Below are 27,124 nucleotides of genomic sequence, written 5' to 3'. Positions count from 1 at the left end.
ATTTATAAACAATACGTCACTCGAACAGTTGGCTCAGTGGAAGCGCGCTCGTACGGAGGTCGCGGGTTCGAGTCCCACACCGCTCATAAATTTGGTTTTCAAATTTAATTTATGTTGTTAATCCCAGAAGTGAGGGTTATCACTTTAAAAAATAACAAATTGTTTTTGAATAACTAATTGTTTAAACCTTGTCAAAAAGTCAAATTGACCGTTCAGTTCCGATTGCGACGAAGTTACGTTTCGATTTAGGGAAATCCTTTGATGCCTATTCTCGTAACAAGATCGAACGTCGATTGTTAAAAGATGCGTATTCTGCAACGTGTTTACATTTGATTTAGAACGTGAAACATCTTACATAGATAACCCTTTTAATAGTAGTAGTAATATTTTAAATTTAATATAACAGTATTTCGTGTGAACTTGTCGTTCAAAAGTCGTCACGCGGCTTCGATTCATTTAACATTCTAGGGAAAGAAGAATACGAATCTAGAGCAATAGGCAGTAACGGATTAAGCTTACGCGGGGCCCGTAGCGAATTCTTTCAATGAGCCCTTGGAATATATACTGGAAATAGTCAGTTACCGAGTGTCTAACGTTGGTTGTTTTTTTTTATGGAATAGGAGGACACACGAGCGTTCGGGTCACCTGGTGTAAGGTGATCACCGCCGCCCACATTCTCTTGCAACACCAGAGGAATCACAAGAGCGTTTTGCCGGCCTTTAAAGGAAGGTGTACGCGCTTTTTTTGAAGGTACCCATGTCGTATCGTCCCGGAAACACCGCACAAGGAAGCTCATTCCACAGCCTTGTAGTACGTGGAAGAAAGATCCTTGAAAACCGCACTGTGGAGGACCGCCCCACATCCAGATGGTGGGGATGATATCCAAAATTGTGGCGTGTCGTGCGAAGGTGGAATTCGGCGGCAGGAATCAGGTTAAACAGCTCTTCTTGTCTCAGTAGTTTCACGTTTTTGCCACATTAAGAAATTCAATATCTTAATAAGTTTCTCTCAAAAAAATATGCTCTGACAGATATGAGTGGGACATGCGGGGCCCCCTTTTGCGCGGGGCCCGTAGCAATTGCTACACTTGCTATATGGCTAATCCGGCACTGGCAATAGGTGGATAGGATTGGAACTTAACGTCAACGATTTTGAAATTACATGAATAGCACCGCTGGGGATACTGTACTGTGTAATAAGTTGCTAGTAATTTGTAATGAGTAGCCGACTACTTATTTATAATAATTTTTTATTCACAAACCATTATAATTAATTAAATTTAGTATTTCCTTAAGCCATGCGCCTTCTTTTATGAAAACCAATAAAGTTAAACTGAATTTCAATCAGAGATACTCTATGATCAAAAAATAAAAGCTGAACTGATATATTCTATATACTTAATAGGCCGAGAAAGTGCTAAAAGTTGGTGGCAAGTTAGTGTATAGTACATGTACAACGACATTGGAGGAGAACGAAGATATGGTGAAATGGGCGCTGCAGAACTTGCCGTCACTCAGACTGATACCTGCGGAACCGTTGCACGGAGGACCAGGATTGGATAGCAGTAGCCTTACAACAGAAGAAAGGTAATCTACCACATCGTACACCTTTCTTAATGGCCGGTAAAGCTCCTATCATTCCTTTCATATTGCAAAAGCGATCACTTTATATCAGATGGTATGGTATAGGGGCTCCTGCAATTAAACCACTAGTATGGGTCCATTTTGCGTGCAGTATTGGCCAGTTACACCCACCAGCCCAGCTCCTTGCAGAAGTTCAGAATATTCCTGGGGTGTTCGCAGACTTCCTGGAGCAACCTCGTATTAGTTAAGGTTTCTGCCCGTTGGTTGGTTGGCCACCCCCGCACATTCTAGGATTACGTGAGTGACCGTTTCGTCCTCGGCTAGACAGCGTCTGCACTTAGGACTGACCGTTACGCCGATTGTGAAAAGGTTTTTTTTATGAAAATAAGGGACGAGACGAGCAGGATGGTCAGCTGATGGTAATTGATGCGCCCTGCTCATTACAATGCAGTACCGCTCAGGATTCTTGAAAAACCCCAAAAATTCTGAGCAGTACTACAAGTGCGCTGGTCAACTTGAGACATAAGATGTTAAGTCTCATTTGCCCAGTAATTTTACTAGCTACAGCGCCCTTCAGACCGAAACACAGTAATGCTTACACATTACTGATTCACGGCAGAAATAGGCGACGTTGTGGTACCCATAATCTAGCCGGCATCCTGTGTAAAGAAGCCATTTTAGTATATTTTTTACTGGTAGATGAGATGATAAGGGATGTGTAACCCGTTAGGGTGGCCACTATTATATGGATGTCATGTCTGTTTCGGCTGATAAGTCTACGTGTCAGTCTGGGCTTACATCAGATGACCCGTACGCTCTCCCATAAAAATACGAGTCTATACTAAGGCCAACTAGACAAGATAAAGAATGTAAACAAATGGACCGTTACTGAGTTATATTGTCACGGCTCATTCGGACTCTTCCGAAGAATCATGTTTATCTAGTACCACAGCGATTAGAATAGGCAATCCATAATTTGTGTACTGTATTGTAAGGGTGATTAGATTGTTTCTTGCTTGTCGGTAATAAAAAACATGCTCTCGGTTCGAGGTCTTTAATGCTACTGTTTTAACTCAATGTAAATTTACTATGCACTAGTTTTACACAATTATGTATGGGCGACTACACTCACAATGTAGTTTCAACATGCCGCCCACCAAAGGACGTTAGTACTTTAAAATGTTATACAATTCTTATTAATTTCAACCGGGAATGACTTAAAATTTACAAAACAAATTGATTAAATTCAAAACATGATAATAATTAACTAATCATTTATAGGAAAATCACATAATTTACCTATTGATCTTTTTACAATTTCACCGCGATATCTGACACTATATACTCTGGTACAACCATCTGGTCCGGGATGCTTTGCAATAATTCTACCTAAGGACCATTTTCCAGGAGGAAGATTTTCCTCTTTTAATAGGACAATATCGCCAATATTGTACTCTGCCTTGCGCTTAAACCATTTAGATCTAGTCTGAAGTTTAGTTAAATATTCGGATTTCCACCTGTGCCAAAAATCCCTAACTAATTTCTGTGTCAATTGCCAACGATCCAGTCTATGCAACGAAATGTCTCTAATGTCAGGTGAAGGAATGTTTACTAGTGCCTCTCCTATCAAAAAGTGTCCGGGTGTAAGTGGCTCTAATGCATCTGGATCACTTGTGTCAACTGTAGTCAATGGCCTTGAGTTTAGACATGCTTCTATTTCACATAGTGTTGTGATCATTTCTTCAAATGTCAAACATGCGGTAAGTATCCTTCGCAAGTGGTACTTTGTGGACTTTACTCCTGCCTCCCACAAGCCACCAAAATTTGGGCTATAGGCTGGGATAAAATGCCACTGAGTGCCCTCTGTTGTGAAGAGTTCTTCCAAATCACCAGGAAGACCTAATTTTGCTTCTTCCAATGCCTCTGCCAACTCTTTATTAGCGCCTACAAAACTCCGCCCTTGGTCACTCCAAATGTGAGTACACTTGCCTCTTCTTGCAACAAACCGACGAAAGGCACCGATGAATGACTTTGATGTTAGGTCACCCACTAACTCCAAATGGATAGCTTTCGTGGCCATACAAACGAAAATGGCAATGTATGCTTTGCTTTGTTTAGCTCCACGACCTCTCGACATTAATATGTTTAAAGGACCAGCAAAATCAACTCCAGAATGCAAAAAAGGACGCGCCGGCGTTGTCCGTACTATAGGTAAGTTTCCCATAATTTGGTTTCTTGTAAAAACCCTTTGTCGAGCACAAATAGTACACTTGTGTATGTATGCTTTTACGGTGTTTTTTGCATGTATAATCCAATATTTTGATCTTAAGTATGTTAAGACGAGCTGTGTACCACCGTGTAGAGTCCTCTTATGTGCGTCGGCTATAATAAGGTGAGTTAAATAATTTTTATTTGATAATATAATAGGATATTTTGTTTGTTCTGGAAGGTATGAGCTACTTAGCCTGCCGCCCACCCTGAGGACGCCATCTCTGTCAAGGTAAGGATTCAACATTTTTAGTTTACTGTTTTTGCTAATATTTTTGTTTAGTTTTAGATCATTTATTTCATTTTCAAATTCTCTTTGTGCTATGTTTAAACATTTATTTAGAGCTTCGTTTAGTTCCTCAGTGGTAAGTTTCATGTCTCTATGGATGGAATTTGGTTTGCTTCTTAAAAATCTTATGCAATGCACTATTACAGCTAAAAGCTCATTCAAGGTACTGTATTCTTCAAATTTTACTACAGTTTCTTGTTCTTCATTTACTTTAAAATTTGCTTGTATGCTCTTCAATTCAAGATTTGTACTAATATCGAGTGGAAAAGTGTGATTTATTTCTCTACTTTGCAGCCATTCAGGGCCTTCCCACCATAAATTGTGTGTTTTTAATTCAGAAATAAGAGCTCCCCTAGAGGCAATATCTGCTGGATTTTCTTTAGAGACAACATGACGCCATTGTTCATGATTCACATTATCCAATATGTCAACTACTCGATTAGCGACAAATTGTTTCCATCGTAATGGATTTCCGCAAAGCCATGATAATACTATTGTAGAATCAGTCCAGGCGAATATGCTCGTAGAACTAACTCTCATAGCTTGAGCTACTTGTTTTAGAAGCTTTGAAAGTAAGACAGCACCACAAAGCTCTAGACGAGGAAGTGAAACACATTTGACTGGAGCTACACGCGTTCGTGCTGCAAGTAATTTAGTTGTAACTTTCTCATCTGAGTGAGTTATTCTACAATAGACTACGGCTGCATATGCCTTCTCCGATGCGTCGCAAAAGCCATGTAGCTCGACAAAATTGCTGTCGTTATTTTTACTAATTCCTATCCATCTTTTTACTGTAATGTCCTTCACTGTTTCGTAATCGTTTCGAATTCTTATCCATTCTTGTTTCAGATTTATGTCTACTTCGTCATCCCAATTTGACTTTTGTAACCATAACCGTTGTATTAAAATCTTTGCTGTTACTATACACGGTGCGATCCATCCCAGGGGATCGAATAGCTTTTGCACGTCTGACAAAATATTTCTTTTTGTAATAACTTCAGGTGCTGGAGGTAAGTGTATGTTGTAATTAAATTGATCATTTGCCAAGTTCCAAAGGATACCCAACGCTTTAATTGTTCCGTTAATGGCTATATTTAGATTTACTTTTGTTGATCTGTTTTCAGGTTCTATAGTTCTCATGAATTCTGCGCTATTTGAGGACCACTTTTGTAATTCGAAGCCACCTCGTTTCAGTACTTCTGTCAATTGTTTGCTTGCTTCTATTGCTTCCTCAACGTTATCAAATCCAGTGAGCAAATCGTCGACATAAAAGTCTTGTTTAATTATTTCAGACGCCAGTGGAAAATCGGATCCTTCGTCTTCAGCCAACTGCATTAATGTTCTTACTGCAAGGTATGGTGCTGGTGCAGTGCCAAACGTCACGGTAAGTAGCCTGTAAGATTTTATTTTTTCAGACGGATCGTTCCTCCATAAAATACGTTGATAATCAACATGTTTGTTCGCCAATAAAACCATTCTATACATTTTTTTTAAGTCTGCGACGAAGCATACAGCGTGCATCCTCCACCTCATGATGATACTCCGAAGATCTTCCTGCAACACGGGACCAACTAGCAACTCATCATTTAATGAAATACCGTTGTTGTCTTTACAGGATGCATCAAAAACAACGCGCACTGGAGTACTTTCACTATCATTACGAATAACTGCATGATGACTTAAATACACCGCTCTATTATCTTTTTCATTTTCAGGAACTTCTTCTGCGTGGTTTAATGTCAAATACTCTTTGATTACTTTTGTGTAAGCTTCTTTATGTGTAGGGTTCCTTTCGAACCTTCTCTCTAATTGTAAAAATCTTCCATAGGCTATATCTTTGCTATTTCCATCAGGCGATTTTTCATTGCTTGTTTTAAATGGTAAATTTACAACATACCTACCATCTTCATTTCTTCTGTGTGTTTGTTTATAAATCTCTTCACAGAGCCTTTCTTCTTGTGTTAATTTTCTGTCCGTGTCATTTTCCAACTCCCACATTTTTTTTAACATGACATCCAAGTCAATTTGATGATGCATTACAATTAAGGGTTGTGTTTCTGTAAAAGGGTCATCTATTTGTCCGAAAAGAATCCAACCCAACTTCGTTTTTTGGGCACATGGCGTACCAGGAGGACCTCTTATAATATCCTGTTCTATTAGATTAGCATATTCCTTGACACCTAATAATAAATCTATGGGTCCAGGTTTGTCATAAGTTGGATCTGCTAATTGTAAACCTAGTATATGTGGCCAGTTGTTCTTGATGAGTGACTTGGATGGCAACCTTGTTGTAATTTGTTTAGACATTACATAAGCTTCTGTTGGCATACAAAAATTAGAATCAAATGTAGAAAAAATTTGTATGTGAACGATGCTACTGACTTGCGTTTGTGTTGAACCTACCCCTGTGATTGTACCTCGAACCTGTCTCCTTTTTAGTTTGAGAAGTTGTGCAGCACGTTCACTAAGAAAGGATGCCTGTGAACCTTGATCGATTAAAGTTCGTAAAACAACAGTGTGTCCTTCTTCACTGCATAGTTTTACCATTGCTGTTGCTAATAAAGCAAAATTGTGTTTTGTGTTTGTGTTTGAATGTGACGTCATCATTGTACTTACTTGGAATTCACCATCTTCGACATGTGTGTTGTTAGGAATCTGTGGTTGTATTTGTGACACACTGGTATGAGCCACAGCTTCCTCCTGTTTGTTTTCATGTAAAAGACTATGATGGCGTTTGTTGCAGATACGACAGGATATTGGCAATCGACACGACTTAACTGGATGCCCTATCGATAAGCAATTGTAACACAAGTTATTAATTTTTACATATTTGTTTCTTTCGCTTATTGACATTCTACAAAATTCTTTACAATGACACAACGTATGACTTTGATTACATAATAAACATGATTTCACGGAAGGAGTTACATGAAATGCATTCTCATTTAATTTATTATAATTACACACTCTTGTCTTTACGGGTGTCACAGCACTAGCACTACTGGTTGGGGTAACTAACTCTAATGTCCTAAATTTAGATTCCAAAAAGATCTTCAAATCACTCCAAGAAGGTAAATCATCTGTGTTTTGTTTGTAGTTGTATGTCTCCCATTCTTTGTGTGAGTCCTGATCCAATTTCTGTATCACAAGAAATATAATTACTGGGTCCCAGGACTCGGTGGTAACCTTCAAATTATTTAAATTATTAAGACACTCACAAGTAGTGTCAAGCAACAGTTTGATGTGTTGGGCAGACGGTACACTTATCCTTTTCTGATTAAATAAACGTTTAAGTATTGTACTTACAATCATCCTCTTGTTACCGAAACGTTGTTTTAGAGTTTCCCACGCTTGTGCATAATTGGTGTCGGTGACTTGAATGTGTCTTAACAGCGCTTCGGCTTCACCAGCTAAACTTGTCTTTAAGTAGTGTAGTTTTTGTACGTCGGAAAGAGATGTGTTGTTATGCACCAAACTGACAAATAAATCGTGGAATGTAGGCCATTCTTCATAATGTCCATTGTAAACAGGCAGTTGTATCCTAGGTAGCAAAACTTGCGATGAAGCTCCCTCAGTCGACATCAAGCTGCAATTCCTCTGTTGACTACTCGTAGAAGGCGGCGTTTCCATATCTGATAACATATCTTGAATATCAGCCTTGATACATATGTACAAGTCTTCAAAGGAGTTGTACTCATCGTTAACAAAATAAGCTATATCGTTACGTTGCACTTGAGTCGTTGTTTTTATTAAAGTTTGATGCGTAGTTATAAACAGTTTCCAATATTCTTTAATACACTCCAACCGCGTTGTTAAATATCCACGTGTAAGCCGAGACTTTGAACATTTCTTTAAGTTAATCTGTGTCTTCTTTAACAAATTAGAAGTATCTTGCAACAAATTCAATAATTGTTCAACTGCAGTAGCCATTTTGACGTAATTATATCACGTGTTGTTTCTAGTTTTGTAATAGAACTTGTAAGAAACTTCCACAAAAAATTCTTCGATAGCTGTTCTGAAGTTTCAACCGTATTACAGCGCGATAAGGTGCACTGGTGTTAGCACTACACGGCGGCCGGTTTCTTATCGCTACAATCTGTTCACACTAATCCGTCTTTTGTTTGATGCACTCGCTAATAATCCGGCTCGAAGGACCACTATGTACTGTATTGTAAGGGTGATTAGATTGTTTCTTGCTTGTCGGTAATAAAAAACATGCTCTCGGTTCGAGGTCTTTAATGCTACTGTTTTAACTCAATGTAAATTTACTATGCACTAGTTTTACACAATTATGTATGGGCGACTACACTCACAATGTAGTTTCAACAATTTGTATAAAATATATTCAAATAAAAAATGTTTTGAAGCTCTGAAACTTTGTTTACATTCTTTATCTTGTCTCGTTGGCCTTACTATAGTTATAGACTAACTAATGCGTGTTGATTTTTCGAATGGTACAGTTAACGCCCATCGTTTAGTGAACGAGACCACAAAGCTAAAGTCCAGAGTCCGTACATGGCTCTCCAGATCGGGATACGTCCCCAAGGAGAGACATACTAGATTTTGTAAGGAGCAACTAATAATGTCAAAATATATAGACCTAATGAATATAAGTTTAAAAAATTATACAAATAAACTAGAAAATCCACGATGCGTGGAAGTGTATTAGCACCTTGATGGAATTACCCATTGATGAATTAAATAGCAAAAGAAATTAGCAGTTACTTCGGCCTCCATCAACATCAAGCGTGAGAATTGTATTGAGCACTTTGCGAGTATGTACCCAAAGAATCTCTTGCCGAGAAGGTAGCTGAGATTATAGCCGAGGATCTCGTGTGAATGTAGAGCGGGCTTAGTAATTAATTTATATAATTTATGTCGCTGTAAAAGCTTGTGTGTACGTTGGTTGCTCTTAGATTACCAACACGTGTCATATCCTTTGATTTATTGGCACGGGGATTTATCTTTCCGGCTTTGCCCATTAGAATTTGGTATGGTACGTCTTATAAGTGACGGTTGGGAAATATTTGTTCTAGGAATCAAACAAAGTGTACACACTCATTTATCATTTATGTAGGTTAATAGTCCCGCTTCGCTTCTCGCCTGTCTTAGTCTTCGATGTTATTTGGTTGTAGATGTTTATTATAATTAAAGGTAAGATCGCGTCGGAAAGCTATATTTGCCATTTTAGCAGTCGGGGTTTGCTTTGTTTTAATTTAACACCAAGAGTAAATCTTGTATATACCTAAACTAGGACAGTAAGTTATCGACAGTTTGTCTACATCAACAGTCTGAGTCATACTGAAGACAGTATGACTCAGACTGTTGAAAGAAGAGTCCTTATTACTTCTTAAATAAGAAGGTTATTAAGACTTGTCAACCCTGATTTGACAAGACACATTACATTACACGTAAACCCCATAATTGCACTCAAATGTCCGTTTCATCATCGATACCTCAGTTCCAAAGAGTAACAATTCAGAAAAGGGTTCCAAAGACAAAACAACTCGAATTTTTAGTGATTGAAAAGAAATTAGTCGAGACTTGTGAAGAAATAATGGAAGTAACAACTAAACTGCATTCACTTATCGACTTGTTTCATTTTGGTAATGGTGGGTTATCGTTTACAGAACAATTTCTCATTCTTACCTCGACCTTTCTGAATTTCTGGCTTCTTACACTTTGGAACTGAGGTATTGTTATGATAAACGAAGCGTATAAAATCTTCGAACGATAACCAGCCTAGCAAGTACTTTTGCAATTACTGCTGCGCTCTTTGCTCAACCTGATTCCAACTCGTAGGCTGGAGCAGTAATTTAAAAAAGTTCTGAATAGCCGCTCATCTCACAATCATATTTTGCGTTTTGGAGTAACTCTTGAGCACACTCTCAGTCCTAGGGATTTGTGATCTCAGACATTTTCTGGAGTAGCCTTAATGCGTACAAATTATCGCTCGCTGTCGGTTTTTGAGACCGCATCGTAGGAGCTTCTGTCGTTCGCTTGCGCGCAGTTGTATTTTTGGTGAATTGACTCCGCGGCGAATACGTAAGAATGGACAATTAATTAACAATGAAATTGACCGTTTTGATACTCGAAAAAGGTATTGCAGGTTAGTATATGAGTTTCCAGGTCCTAGAAATCGGTTAACCCGTCTACACGGGGCGTGACCGCCGCGCGCCTTTGTTCGATGTTTTGCCGTGCATAATTTGAACGGATCTTTAAATAAGATTTCTTTCTTTAAACTGTACCGACTCTTATTTGGTAATTAGTAAATGTTTAAAATAAAGCACATGTTTCATACCTTTAATAATACTTCATTTATTTTTCATAACTATAATTTTATTCTTAGATTAATGGTGCAGCGATTTGGTCCTGAGAATGATCCATTACGACCTACTGAAGACATCTACAGAAATTCCATAGGGTTCTTCATAGCAGCGTTTACAAAAGTGCAGCAAAATACTTTAATATAATAAACATATTTTTTATACATTTGGTTGTAATTTTTCAATTTTAACCCATAAGCCGGCTTTTGCCTTAAGGAAAACCGAATTGGTTTCATATTCTATTGGATATGCCGTTCGGGAACATACCGAGAACTTAAAATTCTTTAATAAGTGAACCATTGCGCATTTGGCTGAAAACATGGCGAATCGCATACCTGAAAAAAAAAATTGAATGAACTTCTATAGTGTTAGCCTATGATAATTTTTCTATTGATAAACGGGAGGTCTGCTTGATGTGTTTTTTTTTTAATTATTATTTCCTTTATTTAGTTATCATAAAGTTAAAGTTATTATATATTTTATTTTATGAAATGCTCACATAATGCCTCTATTTATTTTCCGTATGTGTGGATTGATGCATCTACTATATTCAATAACTCTTGTGTTTATAAGTATTAATTTACTTTTTTTCTCTTTTGACTTACTCGTGTAAGCCTTTCAGTTTTTGACATTTGAGTATTTTTGTTGCGTCACTTTGCATATATGTATTGTAATTGAAATGATTTGTAAAACAATTAAAATGTTAATCTTGACTTAAAAGAGTGGCAATGAGTTTCTTGCTACTTCTCATTAGCTCAACCCTTTACGAAGTAGCGGTAAATTCAATAAGAAAAAATATTTTTATTTTTTGACATTCATAAGTGTCATTTTCGTGACCTACATGAATAAAATGAATTTGAATTTTGAATTTGAGTAAGATTTTCTTACCAAGTATTCTGCAACTGTCAGTATTAAGTCCAAGTATATTCTAGGGTCTGTTTGGTATTTTTTTATGTTTTAATATTTAATACTCACCAATGCAGTTTCTGGGACCGGAGCCAAATGCCAAGAATGTGTGTGAGGGTTTGATAACCTTGCCATCCCTCATGAACCGATCTGGTTTGATATCTTCGGGCTCCTCGAAGTACTTGGCATCCATTTGAATACCGGTTACGGGAACTGCTATTACATCACCGACATTTATTTTAACTTGAGTTCCGGGTAATACGTACGGTTTCACGCATACCCTATCGATTCTCGCTATCGGTGGATACCTGCGTAATGTTTCTGAAAAATATTTTTTTTTAAATATATTATCGTGAATGAATTTAATTTATATACTTACCAATTATTTTTAAGGGGAGGTTAAACGAGCCTATAGGTCAACTGTATTAAAGTGAGTGGGAGGCTCCTTTGCAGAAGATACTAGACTATGGGTACTACTGACAACGACGCCTTTTTCTGCCGAATCAGTAATGTGTAAGCATTATTGTGTTCCGGTCTGAAGGGCGCCGTAGCTATTGTAATTACTGGGCAAATTAGACTTAACATCTTATGTCTCAAGGTGACGAGCGCAATTGTAGTGCCGCTCTGAAATTTTGGGTTTTTCAGGGCAGGGCAAGGCGTATCAATTACCATCAGCTAAACGTCCTGCTCGTCTCGTCCCTTATTGTCGTAAAAAATGTGTTTACGGTGGTAAACACTTTTTTGGGCCACCGCTACTCCTCCTGCAACATGAGAAGGATCACAGGAGCGTTGTCGCTCTTTTAGGAGGAAACACCGTAAAATGTAGCCCATTCCATAGCTTTGTTGTACGTGAAAGAAAGTTCCTTGAAAACCGAACTGTGGAGGAACGCCACATAAACTTAACAGAAATGAAACCTAGCTGTATCGATATTTCCCAAATCCAAGCCGACTCCTAGATTGGCAAAATGTATCAAAAATTGCTTATTTGAATATATGTGTAGTTGGACCATGTAGTCCGTTAGCAAAACTTTAACTAAGTCGCACTTCAGTTATTTTCACAGCATCATGACGTACGGTATTTTACTGTGGGGTCATGCTGCTGACATTGATATAGTGTTTGCTCTGCAATAAAGATTATTTAAACAGACATTAAAAGAAATAAATATTATGACCGTTCATGAAAATTAAATTTACGTTCACAGAAAGTCGTCATCTTTTTGTTCCTAATAGTGATTTTCATTATGATAACACTAGAAATAAGAGATTGCTTTTTTTTTCTAGTAGGCTTCATAAGATACATAATAGCTTTAAGGGTAAATGTATACACTTTTATAATAAAGTCCCAGCCACTGTTCAGGCATTATCTATAAATAAATTTAAATGTTTTACAAAAAAATGGCCGTGTCGTAAATTCTACTACTCTACAGCTGAATATCTATGTGATCGTACAGACTGGGCTACATTATGATTTTTTTATAGCAAAAGCAATGACAGTACAATATTGTATATTTTTATTGTACGAGTAAAGAGCGAAACCAAAGAATGCTGGGAGAGTTTCTTGCGCCACTTCTTCTCTCTCAGAGCGCCATTTATTTCTGAAGCGGTAGTAGTATCTAGTATATTAGAAATTACATCAAAAAGAATTCTAAAGGAATCAGTTTTGAGAAAATAAATGGCTTTTTAACCGTTGTAACTTCTCAGTTGTTAGGTACATGTTACAGTTATCGTTAAAGACATACCAAGTAAAAATCCTTCTAGATAGTCAAGCTGTGAGAGCACATCGTAAGTCATTTCCTTATCACGAGTTACTTCAAATATGTGGGCACGGAGTTTATCTTGTACCTCCTCCATGTATGCCAGTACTAACACAGAGCAAGATAGCAACGAACTTGATGTCTCGAAACCGGCAAGTAGGAACAGTATGCTTTGTCCGTCGATTGTGTCATCATCTAGACCTAGAAGTGTAAGTTTAATTTAATACAATAATTATAGTATAGGATCCCGATATAGAACGACCTTCACCGAACTGGTTAATGGATGAAACATATTTTTATGAAATTTAATATGTCAATAAATATGGGTTACCTAGCAAATTTCAGTCCAGGATACGATTAATTATTAATTAAAACTTTTTTTTAATATTAGTCGTTCTATACCGGGATCTTAGACTATTAATACATTTTAAAAGACTAGGTTCCCTAAAATATTCCTACACGCTCTCTCAAACTATTCAACAATTGTCTATGGACAGGGACTTCTTTGTTTGGGGAAGTCGTCGTCTATTTCTACAACGGGCATGAGCTAAAGGCAAAATTCCAAATGGCTGTTTAACATAAGATGGCAAGTGTCCCTGTAACCACTAATTAACGGATGTAGTTATTTGACTATCTTTTAATTTGTATTTATTATAGATGGGATTTTCATGCGTCAAAATATCATAGATTGATATTTGGAAAGGAACCGTTTACCGTTTGGTTTGCGATTATGGAGCGTAATAGGCTCATAGAAACTCAGTTTCATCAGCAAAATATCGTAACAAACTTGTCAAACGCCTTCCAGGAATCTAAATAAGTGTAGGTTATATACTTTTTTTCTCCTATCAAGGTATCCTGATATAAAGGTATATTGTATATTTCACATTTCATGTTAGACTTAATTGTAAATTATCTTACGGAGCACATTTAAAAAAACCTTTGAGGACGAGTACGAGATACCGATGCCAAGATACTCAGTTTCGGAAAATGAGTGATATTTATAGTTAGAAAGATAGATTGTTTCGATTGCTGCAGTTTATAATCTGATAGGAAAATGTGTGAAATTAGATTCTTTGTCTTTTATCTGCACTCTGCTTTAGGTAGGTAATAATAGTTCTCAAGTACCACAGAAATGTTATTGTAAGCATTCTTATTCTGAAACTGATTTACTCAACAGTTATCCTAGTAAAGCTAAAGACATAAAACTTAAGTCTGCCTTTTGCCTCTGGAATTCGCATGAAGGAAGCTACACAGTGTACTATATATGTAGATATTTATATTAAAAGTGTAAGAACAAATACGATCTCTTTCCGTATTCGGTCGCCTAGTGATTATTTTGTTATTTATTAAGGTAAGTAGGTACTTACATGTCTGTGTACCCTTTTCTGCTAATTCCTTTTCAGCTGCGTCCAAAATTAACTGTAGAAAATCACCGTGTCTGTAACAATAAATGCAATAAGGTGTATAGGTATAACATTTTTAATGTGTGAAAACGTTTCATTACTAGAGATCGATATTATGATCTAAAAACTATAAAACAAAAAATGCCTTAAGTAAGGTACCCTATATCTTCTGTGCCTACTCATATGTATCCTAAATGCTAAGTTGATACTCTTGTGTGTATTTTTACATACTCGTATATTATATGTAAACCCAAGTTTTATAGTTGTTTACTAACTTTTTATTTTACTATAGATACCTAATCGTCGACAAATCAAGCTCGTGTCGAAGGAAAATTCATTGTAAACTTCGATCTTTATGAAATTGAACCAATATATAATTATTATTTGGTTACATAAATCCTCCTCCTCGCGTCGGTTTCCTTAGTGCTGAGGGTCGTGATCATCTAGACAGAGTACTTTTTTGCGTATTATTTGCCGCCATCTGCCCCTGTCGGAAGCAGAGTGTAAAGCGTCGCGGACAGTGGTTTTTTTTTTATGGAATAGGAGGACAAACGAGCGTACGGGTCACCTGTTGTTAAGTGATCACCGTCGCCCATACTCTCTTGCAACACCAGAGGAATCACAGGAGCGTTGCCGGCCTTTGAGGAAGGTGTACGCGCTTTTTTTGAAGGTACCCATGTCGTATCGTCCCGGAAACACCGCACAAGGAAGTTCATTCCACAGCTTTGTAGTACGTGGAAGAAAGCTCCTTGTACACCGCACTGTGGAGGACCGCCACACATCCAGATGGTGAGGATGATATCCTAACTTGTGGCGTGTCGTGCGAAGGTGGAATTCGGCGGCAGGAATTAGGTAAAACAGCTCTTCGGAACACTCCCCGTGATAAATGCGGTAGAAGACACACAATGAAGCGACGTCTCTACGCAACGCCAAGTGATCCAGCCGTTCACAGAGTACTGGTTCCCCGACAATTCGCGCTGCTCTGCGTTGCACGTGGTCAAATGGATCGAGCTGATACTGGGGTGCGCCAGACCAGAGATGACAACAATTCTCCATGTGTGGCCGGACCTGCGCTTTGTACAGCGCTAGAATGTGGGGCGGCTTGAAGTATTGCCGTGCTCTATTAATGACGCCCAGTTTCTTTGAAGCCAATTTGGCTTTGCGCTCCAGATGGCCACGGAATTGGCAATCGCTCGAGATTTCGAGACCCAGTATTCCGATACTAGGCGAGGCTTTTAGGGAAGTGTTGTTGAAGAGCGGTGATGCGACAAATGGGGTTTTTTAGTGGTAAACGCGCAAACTTGAGTCTTCTGGGGGATAAATTGGACAAGGTTCAATTTACCCCATTCCGCGACCTTCTCAAGAGAGGACTCGATAGAAGACACAAGTTTCTCCCGGCACTGGTCGTCGATTTCCCGAAAGAGACGTGCATGGCCCGTGTATACGGCATCACCAGTCCTGTCATCTGCATAGCAATGAATGTTGGAGGTGTCCAACATATCATTGATATGCAGAAGAAACAGCGTAGGAGATAGCACACAGCCTTGGGGCACTCCAGCATTCACGGGCTTCGGGTTCGAGCAATGTCCGTCGACAACGACCTGTATGCTGCGCCCAGTGAGGAAGCTGGAGGTCCACTTGCACAAGCTCTCGGGAAGCCCAAATGATGGAAGTTTTGAGAGGAGCGCCTTGTGCCATACACGATCAAAGGCCTTCGCTATATCCAGGCTAACTGCCAGGCCTTCCCCCTTGCTTTCAATAGCCGCCGTCCATCTATGTGTTAGGTATACCAGAAGATCACCTGCCGACCGTCCATGGCGAAAGCCGTACTGTCGGTCGTTGATCAACTGGTGACCCTCTAGGTATACTAAAAGCTGGCGGCTAATTATGCTCTACATGATTTTAGAGAGCAGGGATAGGGTGATAGCAATAGGCCTGTAGTTCGCCGGATCCGAACTGTCTCCTTTTTTTTGGATAGGATGGACAAGGGCTGACTTCCATGAGTCAGGGACTACGCCTTTGGAATAAGAGTGCCGGAATAAACGCGTTAGCACCGGCGTCAACTCAGGGGCACACGTTCTAAGCACGATTGGAGAAATGCCATCCGGCCGACTCGACTTCCTGACATCCAACGAAAACTGTCTGTCTGAACTGTACTTCATGCATAGAGCTCTGACACCGCGAGATGGTCGGCGGTGTTTTTCCGTTGTCGTCAAGAGTCGAGTTGGAGGCGAAAAGAGCGCACAGGAGATCGGCTTTCTCTTTTGCCGTATGGGCCAGGGTGTCATTCCTCATGTGCAACGGTGGCATGGACGGCTGGCTGAAGTTACCAAGAGCAGCTTTCGACAACGTCCAGAACTTGCGTATTCCGGTCGGGTAACTGGAAACCTGCTCGCCGATTTTGACGACGTGTTTTGACTTTGCACGGGCGATTTGCCGCTTAAAAAATCTGGAAGCACGGTTGTATTTCCTCTTTAGAACTATGCAGTTCGGATCCTTTGTGCCCAGCGCCGCAACCCAAGTTCGATACGCCTGTTTTTTGCAGTCAGATGCTGCTTTAACTGACGCATCGAACCAGGGCTGTGATCTGCCACCGATCGGTACTACAGAGCTTGGTATAAAAATATCCATGCCCTGTAGTATCACATCGGCTACTGCAACGGCGCAGGCACTAGGATCATCCGAAGGGAAACAAACCCTGCTCCATGGGTAGGATGCAAAAAAGGAACGCATCCTATCCCAATCTGCTGACTTGTAGTGCCAAACGCGGCGGGTCGCTGGTGGTCTGCGACGTGGGCGTCGTATAGGCACTACACTCCTGACCAGGCAATGGTCGGACGTTCCGAGAGGGGCGTCGACAATGACCTGGTAACCATCGGGATGTGTAGTCAGCAGAAGATCTAATAAGGACGGCATGTGGCTATCCATATCCGGGAGCCGCGTTGGCGACTCAACCAATTGGGACAGATCGTACGCCAATGCAAAATTATGCACAGGTCGCTCTGCGTAGTCTGTGGTACGTGATCCAAGCCATTCGGCATTGTGCCCGTTGAAATCACCCAAGACTACGATTTCAGCGGAGGGGATCTGTGCAAGCACGTCGTCAATTGCCGCTTGAACGCAGCCCATGAGATGATCGGTTTCTGCGTTACCACTATGGGACCTGTAGACGCACGCATAGATGCGGACGCGGTCCTCTAAATCTACGCGGAGCCAGAGAGTGGACAGGTCCCTACCCTCAAAATTGCCGAGACGGCGACAGCCTCCGGTCTTCGACACTAACCTATGCGAAACATAGCGGTACTAGGCCGCTACTTCACGCCGGTATTCTGTGCGAGTGTGGTAATTAACCCGGACGAGTCTGGCCCGATTGTGCTGACGTCAAAAGACGGCTGCGTGACTCTCCCACTTCTAAAGTGCTTGGTTTGATGGCGGTGTGCTGGCGATGTAACCGAAGTATTCTAGGACCCTACGCAAGCAGATAGTAGAGAGCCTAGTCACAATGCCCAGCTGTTTCAGGATAGACAGATATAATTGTTACAAAAAAGTTCGCACACCCTTTTTTATTATTGGCAACTTTAGATACTAACGCTACTTTGAGCCCCAAAATTAATCATCGTTTTAAATTACTTTGGCATGATGCCACGTATGGAATACTTAGATGTAATTCTAACGACATAAAAAAAATCATTAACAGTAGTAACTAATAAATTCTCACTTACTTGTTATTAGATGTATTCGATCTTCTTTGAGATTTTGCTTCTTGCAACATTTCAATCAAAGCAGCAATATTGTGTTCATCTAAGAATGAGATGTTGAATTGTTTCGAGAATTCCGGAACGAATAACAATACAAATAATACTCTTAGTTTTTTAAGGAATGGCATATGATCATAATTTTCAGCAACCTGGAAAGAGAAAACCTAATAATAAGTATATAAAACATTCATAAAACACAAAGAAACAACAAATGAAATATTTCAAATTCAAATATTTTTATTCAAAATAGGATGTGAAATCACTTATTGAAAGTCAAAAACTACCCCCCTTTCCAAAATGAATGCCTCAGGCCTGAGAAGAATGGGCGCAACAAACTCAGCGGGCTTTTTTTTATCAGTAAAGTAACATTTACAAAGTAACACTGTACAATTAAACTTATTATTTAATAGCCTGAGGGCGGTCGCTCCATTCCCAATCTGTGGTATCAAATAATATATTTACAAAACGTCCCAATATCGACAACGGCTACTAAAAATTTCTCGGTATTTATCTTCACTGTCACTGTCTGGACAGGCCAACAAAAGTGAGGCAGCTGAGAGACGATGGTAAAAAGATGATCGCATTTTTTTCTCAGCTACGGGGCCCGTCTGCACAATTCCACTTGAAGATCAAGAGAGTGTTAATGCCGAGTGGTATTCCACTTGAAGATCAAGAGAGTGTTAATGCCGAGTGGTATTCTACTACCATTTGTTTGCCCAGGGTGTTAATAAAAGTTCGCGAAAAACGACCAAAAAGCCGCGTTCTCCTACAACACTAAGACCAACAAAACTAAGTCATTTTAAGCCATTTTTTTCCGTAAAGTACAACTCGTCACGCATCCTGCACATAGCTCATGAGCGGTAAATGAAGGAATACAATCCTAGAAGCTGTTAGCTTTTTGATTCACAACATATTTTTAGTTATTGTATCTCACCATTTGTTTGCCCAGGGTGTTAATAAAAGTTCGCGAAAAACGACCAAAAAGCCGCGTTCTCCTACAACACTAAGACCAACAAAACTAAGTCATTTTAAGCCATTTTTTCCGTAAAGTACAACTCGTCACGCATCCTGCACATAGCTCATGAGCGGTAAATGAAGGAATACAATCCTAGAAGCTGTTAGCTTTTTGATTCACAACAAATTTTTAGTTATTGTATCTCATTAGAGTTACAATTACTAAGATAAACAATAAATGAATCATTGACGTATTAAAATTAAGATACTAAAAATGATTAAAATTGCTAATGAATCATAAGACTTATCTGTAACGCTCGTACCCAGCTAATAAGGTAGATAACAACTTACAGGTGGTTATCTATTTGTTCGGCTGAGCGATAGGTAATTTTTAAAAAAACGTCTGCCTGATTATAAGCGACATCATCTGTCCATAACAGTGACAATATATGAATTGTATAGAATGACCATATTATATATAATAAATACAATTATTGGCTTAACTACTTTTTTTGCCGCTAAATAATTAATCAAATCAAATCAAAATCACTTTATTCATGTACCTAGGTCACAGACAACTGTCATAACTATGAATGTCAAAAAAAAATATTTTTTCTTATTGAATCTACCGCTACTTCGTAAAGGGTTGAGCTAATGAGACGAAAAGCAAGAAACTCATTGCCACTCTTTTAAATCAAGATTTACATTTTCATCGTTTTGCAAATCATTTCAATTACAATATAATATGTAAAATGATGCAACTACATGGCTGTCTCGACGCCTAATCACTATAATTTTGCTAGGGTTGTCACGAAAAAGTTCTATAACATGTAGGCGCATAGCTATTCACCGCACAGTTGGTATGAATATTTAAATTAAAACAGTACTTATTTGAAAATAAAAAGTTTCAATAAGTATGTAGGTATGTACCATAATCGTGTTGTGGCATGAGAACGCAAAACACGTCCAACCGATTCCGTGTATGTGACATGTCTAAATAGTAGCTACTGATACGCAATAGAAAGAACCGGTACGTCACAGGTAGGAGGGGTTGCTGCTCTTTTTCATGCGGAGTTGATTCACTGTATGAAATATTTTTGCATTGCGGCGAAAGTTAATGATAGTTCATTATTAGTAAACATCGATTAATGACAATCCCAAATCATAGGTCTCTGCGCCCACTAACCTTAGACTTGAAATAGAATTTGGTTTTATCTATATGGGCACACTTTCAAACTGGAAAACCACAATGACATATAATAAAAGATAACTACACTGAATGTAGGTGCAGCTAAATCTATTGCTGCCAGTAATTGAGATTCTCTTCTGCTGACATCTTCAGTAAGTACGATAAGTTTTATTTAGAACGGAGTTGTTGCGAAAACTTTTATTTATGTCAAGTTACATCCAAACAGAACTTCAAAAATAGCAACTCTTTTGTGAAGGTGTTTTTGCTTATTAAGTTCAAATGAGACTTATCTTCATCTGAATTCAGAATATCACATCAAAACGACGACCCCTACAGCCCAGTGGTTAGTGACTCTGTCTACTGAGCTAGAGGTCCCGGGTTCGAATCCCGATAGGTGCATAATCATTTATAGGATGAATATGAATGTTTGTTTCCGAGTCATGGATGTTTATTTGTATTTATGTATGTCGAAGTAAGTATATTGTATTAAATATATCATTGTCTTGCACCCATAGTACAGGCTATGCCTAATTTGGGGCAACATAATTTGTGTAAGTGTATCAATAAAAAAAAAAAAAATTATGGGAATTCTCGATGGAACAGAAGCTCATCACAATACGATTTTAATAAAGTATGAAAAAATATCTACTTATCATGAACAAGTTTCGTAACTTACGTTTTAAATATAATTTAGTTTTATGTATAAAGAAAAAGATTACGATTAAACCTTTGATGATTAACGTATTAATAATACCTGCAAAAACTTTGCATTCTGTTCACAAAGCGAATCCGACTTGATACCAAAGGCACATGCACCAATCACTTCAAGAGTAAATCTTCCCATGACGTCTTTCATTTCAATCTCGGTATTATCTGAAAAATTCAAAAATATTAAGCATGAATACATGTATATAAAATAATAAGTCCACTCTGAAGTTGAATTTAGAGTATCAGCTATGCCTTACATAAGCGGTGGCGACTTACGCATTAGCAGCCAATAGGACAAAATACGGGGCCCGGCCAGGGAGACTTCGAGGGGCATTTACATTAAGAAATATAATGTACACAGTTAGAAATAATATATAAATAATCTGGTAACAATAAAGCTAATGTTATTAGCTATTTTAAAGTAATTTTCAGCCGATAAAAGCTACAAACTTCTCTGACCCGAATAAATTGTCATTGGTGTGCCACGGACGAGTAAAAGAGGACTCAGCGCCGTGATATTAGCAAGTGAAGCACCGTTATGCTACTGTGTGTGCGGTTCCGGGGGATACTAACTAGTTACACAATTTTTTCTCCCTTAAATAATCATATATGGCCACAAATACTTGTATAGTATTGTTTTTACAATTTTTCACAAAGCACGAAAGTATATTTAAAATATTTTATTGAGACGCAAACTGATCTGTCACAGACGATGACAATTCTCATAATGGCCGCCTATCGGCCTGTAGTAGTGTAAGTGTGTGCGTGGGGCTATGTATTTACACGTTAATCGGCTTGTTTTAGTGCTACACTGTTATGTAAGGTGACAAGGAGTCCTTATTTTTTTACTAGTCCGTGTGGTGTGCATGCGATCTGGTATTTTGTACGGACCGAAAATATGAAAATAATATATCCTCTTCGACCCAAACGATGGTCACGATGTACCTTAATCAGAAATTTTATCGTATTTTTTTCAGTCTTTTAGTGTCGTTTGTACTCTTCTCAAGTCGTTTGAATACTAATGCGTCACATTTAACTTAATCGCGTCTTTTTTAAAATAGTTAAGTTTGCTGATTTAGCTAAGAAGAATTTGCAAAAAGGTTTTTAAAGATCGGCAGCTATAAACAAACCTAAAGTAGAAGCCAAAAGAACTTAATAGGGTATCTTTCCAAAAAATTGCACGCAACACTTTCGCAATTTCTTGACTAAGAGGCAAGAACTTTTCAAACTTCTACATGCATCCTCTATCTAGACCAACGAGTTACTTATTACGATTACAACGATTACTTACCGTTTCCCTTTCCCGATTTCATTAAATATTTTTCGTCAGAGTGCGCAATTATACGTAAATGTCGTATTCAAATCGAACTCGTGTACCTACTAATAATACAATTGACAAGTCCTGTTATTCTTGTCATATCATAACAGCATCATGATACCATACCTATCTTATTAAATTGTTTCATTTAATCAATTGTTTTATTAATTATAATCACTAATAATTGAAATGACGTTGATAATTATGTTTTAATTAAATTTTATATGATTTCTTCAATGAACACTTATCTCTAAACAAAGTAATAGATTGCTTATAAAGGAGTACTGACCGATTGGGTAAAATTATGATATTATGTACTTAGTTTAGCCATAAATTCCTTTACAATAATTAAAAATATTACATTTGACTTTGGAATCTGTCATTTGTTCATTGATATTTTTCTCATTTTGGCGCCAATACATTGTACAATATTTTGTGACATTAAATTGGAGTAGGGAGATAAAGAGAACCGAATCGCTGTGATTGCATTACACAAAGTAACAAGGTAACAGAAGTTTTTTATTTACGGATGAGATTTTTTTTACAATTGACTAACATTTTAACAAACAGAAAGACCGTATTTATGCTAAAAGCTCTAAGGAAGCTTCGCAATTAGTCGACAGAGTGCAATGTAGGCGCTATCCGACTTCAGTGATGGTTTGGTGGGGTATGAAGGTAGCTATGAAGGTGTGACTGAGCCATACTTTTGTGAAAAGGTATCAAAACATCGGCACAAGTGTATCAAGATACCATTCTTGAGAAGGTAGTGAAGCCCCTTAACACTATGTTCAATAACCAAGAATGGTCCTTCGAGCAACACTCAGCGCCGGGTCGCGCCGGCCAGGTAAGGCAGTCTTGGTTAGAAACGAACGTTTCGGACTTCATTAGAGCTGAAGACTGGCCGTCGTCTAGTCCGGATCTTAATGCGCTGGGTTATCAGTTATAGTCAGTTTTAGAGAGTACGGCTTGCTCTAAACGCCACGATAATTTGGAGTCCCTAAAACAATCCGTACGATTGGCAGTGAAGAATTTTTCCATGGAAAGAGCGTGCTTCTATTGATAACTATTAACTAGCCTCAACGTATAAAGGACTGTATTGCAGCCAATGGAGACCACTTCGAATAAGCTTTTTATATTATTGTATTAAACTGTAACACTGTAAAAGTAATAAATGTTATTTGCATACAAATTTCTTTTCTTTGTTTCAGTATTTTTGACTATACTATTATATATCTTTGCCAATAGTAAGAATGATCAAGTTTACCAAAAGGTAAAAATAATCTTTGTATATCTTGGCATAGGCACCAAAACTTCTATAACTCTTTCATAAAGAAAAGCAGGATAAATAAATGTAATTAAAAATAAAATATAATAACAGCTGGCTATTGTCTGTTAAAATGTCAGGAAGGAGAGAAGAAAGTTCTATGAAAACTGCATTATAGAGGAACTTACCTAATAGGTAGGTACTTATATCCAGATTATGCCGATGATATCTAATATATTGACACTGTCTTCATTACATTACATAAAAGAATCAAATTAGACTTGATAACAGATTACGAAATTGCGATGCCTTCCGAACTACAACCCTAAGCGTGGCATGTATCCACGCTTTTGGCCTATTATTGAGTATGGGTATTAGGACGGTTCTCTCAAGACTTCTATATTATAGGCTTGCAAAGTTGCAAGTTGATCACCAGCTCACTAAAAAATTCCACAGTTTCAGAACACCACGCAAATTTAAATACCATACTTTGGGTCAGTGCCACGCGTCCAGGTGATGGTGGTGATATTTCAGTCTATGACAGCTTCCCTAACAGGTGCAGCAAACAGGTTGTTGTCAACGGTTGTTGCTGAGACCTTAGATTCTAAGCTGATCTTAGGGCTTAGGTCGAAAGCTTTGTGCTATCTTCAAAACTGTTTCTTCCGCATACGATAATACAATGATATGTTGGATGCCCCTAAATTGCATCGTTATTTTGTACTGAAGATACCGTATACGTCATGCAAGTCACATAACAACAAAGACTATATTTTTTGGTCACGTTTTAGGACCATTTAATACGACTGTCCATTCCCGAGAAAAGGACCTTGAAAGAACAGCAAGTGATTTCCTATATTTTTCTGAAATACGGTAACATCAAAAATAAAAACCAGGCGTATTGTAGACACAATGTATCTATAACTAACATGCATGCGTTATATCAGTAGGTATGTAGATATGTTCTAGGTCCGTAGGTATTCGAGATTGCGTCTAAACCGTCATCATTATTATTTGAGAGGGTGGCTTTTTGTCGAGTCCTAATGAGTTGTTACTCGGACTAGCCGCGTCCAGACTTGAACTATTATGTTCGCCACTCATACTTATAGCTTATCGTCAAGCCTTGATCAAATAGGTATGTTGTTGTTACAACAATTCTAAAAATGTCAATCGTTTTTTATTTATCTAATAACATACCTAGAGAGATGTTTTCCAATAAAAAGTCTTAAATATTTAGTTAATCTTAATCACAAACATAAATTACTCACCAAATTGTCTGAGGTATTGAACCATTTGTTGGCCGCATTCGTCTATAAGATTCAACAGGTATCGCAGACGAGATGAACTAAAGGCCGGGGTAACTGAGCTTCGCACGGCCTTCCAATCTCCACCCTTAAATTAAAATATACGTCAATTTTTGGCACAAAAATATATGACTTACTCTTAAACCAATTACGGGATATCCCGCATGATGCGAGCTGTCTATGATCACGAATATTGTTGTTGTACGAGTACTGTTGTAAGTACCAATACTTACTTGCCACTTTCAGAGGAAGTAACTAAAGTTGAAGTTGTTTTAGAAGCTGACTGAAAATAAAAAAAGCTGTTCGGTTATATTTTCATCAATAGGCGACAAAATTACATAACGGAACATCCCTTCAGCAACTTTTTTGAACAACAAGGGAGAGGCCCTTTCAAGATTTACCAGTGGGAGGCTCCTTTGTACAAGATGCCCAAGTACAAGTACCCATTCACCCAAGATTGATCTTGGATGAATGGGTACCACAACGGCGCCTTTTTCTGCCGTGAAGCAGTTAGGTGTAAGCATTATTTGTTTCGGTTGGAAGGGCGCCGTAGCTAGTTAAATTACTGGGCAAATAAGACTTAACATCTTATGTCTCAAGGTGACGAGCGCAATTGTAGTGCCGCTCAGAACTTTTGGGGATTTTCCAGAATTCTGAGTGGCATTGCATTGTGATGGCAGGGCTATCAAATCCATCAGCTGAATGTCCTGCTCGTTTCGTCCCTTAGTTTCATAAAAAAAAGATACAACTGGTGATCAACGACTGAGCCATCTACACCTTAGTAAATAAAGAGACATAATACCTTCAGATTTAGTAGCATCCGCTGCAAGTATCTTGGCTCGTTGCTTTCCAAGGACAGCCTATCGACAAAGTGATCAAAGTCCCGGATGGTAACCGCTTTCACTATCTCTGGGTCAGTTATGTAAAGGATTGGCTGGCGTCCAAGAAACACTCCTACGATTACAATTATATTATTGATGGAATTAAAATACATTCCAAAGAATTGTAATTTTAAACTATTAGGAATCTGCCCACAAACTATCACCGTGCTCCGAACATATCCGGCTTAGTAATTTCAATTACTTAATTACCTAATTTGTCCTAGATTTCCCACAATTTTAACCTTTTTAGTGCCGAAATATATATTGTTAATTAAGTGCGAATGTTCGTCTTTCTGAATCCTTTACGATTCCTTTATTTAGACCAACTATTCTCTTGCTTATGCTATTTTACAATGCAAGTTGAATAAAATACAGAGCTCTAATTTGTAACGTCAAATATGGTTCGAATTAATTGAATCAGTTAAAAGAGAGTCATCTGACAGTCGTTTCGATAGAGTTACACATATGACTAGAAGATATCAATGTTATAGATATGGCCCAGATAGAATAACTTCATACTCTAAATATTTTGTTTTCTTACGGAATAGGGAACAGACGACTAGGCGGGTAGCTGATGGCGAAATATCTACCAAAACAAGAGGCGCCAGGTTCAAAAGGGCTTGAAACCAGAGCCTTAAAAAAAATTCATAACCTAACAATATGAACATCCTATAGTGACAATATAAAATCTTTTTTGAAGATTTTTGTTTAAAATAAACAGATTGACTTGGCCATCTCACTAAGCAATCTTATTTAATATTCTGCAGACATAGAAGTTTTGATGTCTGCTGGAAGTGCCTTAGGCTGAGATCTATAGAGCACACTTAGACTTTGCTCAGACTTTACTTACGTATAACTTACCTGAGTTCAAGTTTAGCATCATATTTGATATCATTTTTGGAGTCATTTGGCAGCTTAAATTTTACTGAAGCCCAATGGCAAGTTCGCGTTTCATCACACTCAGCTAAGTTTTACGTAAGTAAAGTCTGAGTAGTCTAAGTAGAGAGGAGTATAGAGGTCTATAGATCTCAGTCTAAAGCAGTTCTAGCTTTAGAATTTTGATGATCAGTCAGTCAGTCAGTGAGTGAGTGACAAAATTAAGAAACTTTGACTAAAAAGTTTTATTAATATCGCGTACGGATATTACTTCCTCAGATTGTTTGTTTGTGGAAGAACTTTCCATGAGAGCTGTAGGTAGGTACCTACCTATTGTAGATGAAAG

General features: G+C 38.3%; 2 protein-coding genes across 3 annotated transcripts in view; one reads left to right on the top strand and one right to left on the bottom strand.

Moving 5' to 3' along the window:
- LOC126976498 (tRNA (cytosine(72)-C(5))-methyltransferase NSUN6) overlaps positions 1–10,632 on the top strand; it is an 18,861-nt gene extending 8,229 nt beyond the window's left edge. For both annotated transcript variants that reach the window (XM_050824855.1, XM_050824856.1), the window contains exons 6-7: positions 1,405–1,586; positions 10,490–10,632. In XM_050824855.1, the coding sequence (XP_050680812.1) occupies positions 1,405–1,586; positions 10,490–10,613 (306 nt within the window). In that variant the 3' untranslated portion in view covers positions 10,614–10,632. The remainder of the gene's footprint in view (positions 1–1,404; positions 1,587–10,489) is intronic.
- LOC126976501 (cytochrome P450 9e2-like) lies at positions 10,434–27,124 on the bottom strand. Its single transcript, XM_050824860.1, has 9 exons — positions 27,109–27,124; positions 25,824–25,975; positions 24,986–25,109; positions 21,185–21,303; positions 18,252–18,436; positions 14,494–14,564; positions 13,112–13,327; positions 11,442–11,693; positions 10,434–10,801 (listed from the first exon to the last, which is right to left on the bottom strand). The coding sequence occupies exons 2-9, from the start codon at positions 25,839–25,841 to the stop codon at positions 10,626–10,628; spliced, it is 1,161 nt and encodes a 386-aa protein (XP_050680817.1). The 5' UTR covers positions 25,842–25,975; positions 27,109–27,124; the 3' UTR covers positions 10,434–10,625.

Source organism: Leptidea sinapis, chromosome 41 (genome assembly GCF_905404315.1).
Source record: "Leptidea sinapis chromosome 41, ilLepSina1.1, whole genome shotgun sequence".
Taxonomy (NCBI): Eukaryota; Metazoa; Arthropoda; class Insecta; order Lepidoptera; family Pieridae; genus Leptidea; species Leptidea sinapis.
Note: the sequence above shows the minus strand (reverse complement) of the source record. Positions and strands in the feature narration are given on the sequence as shown.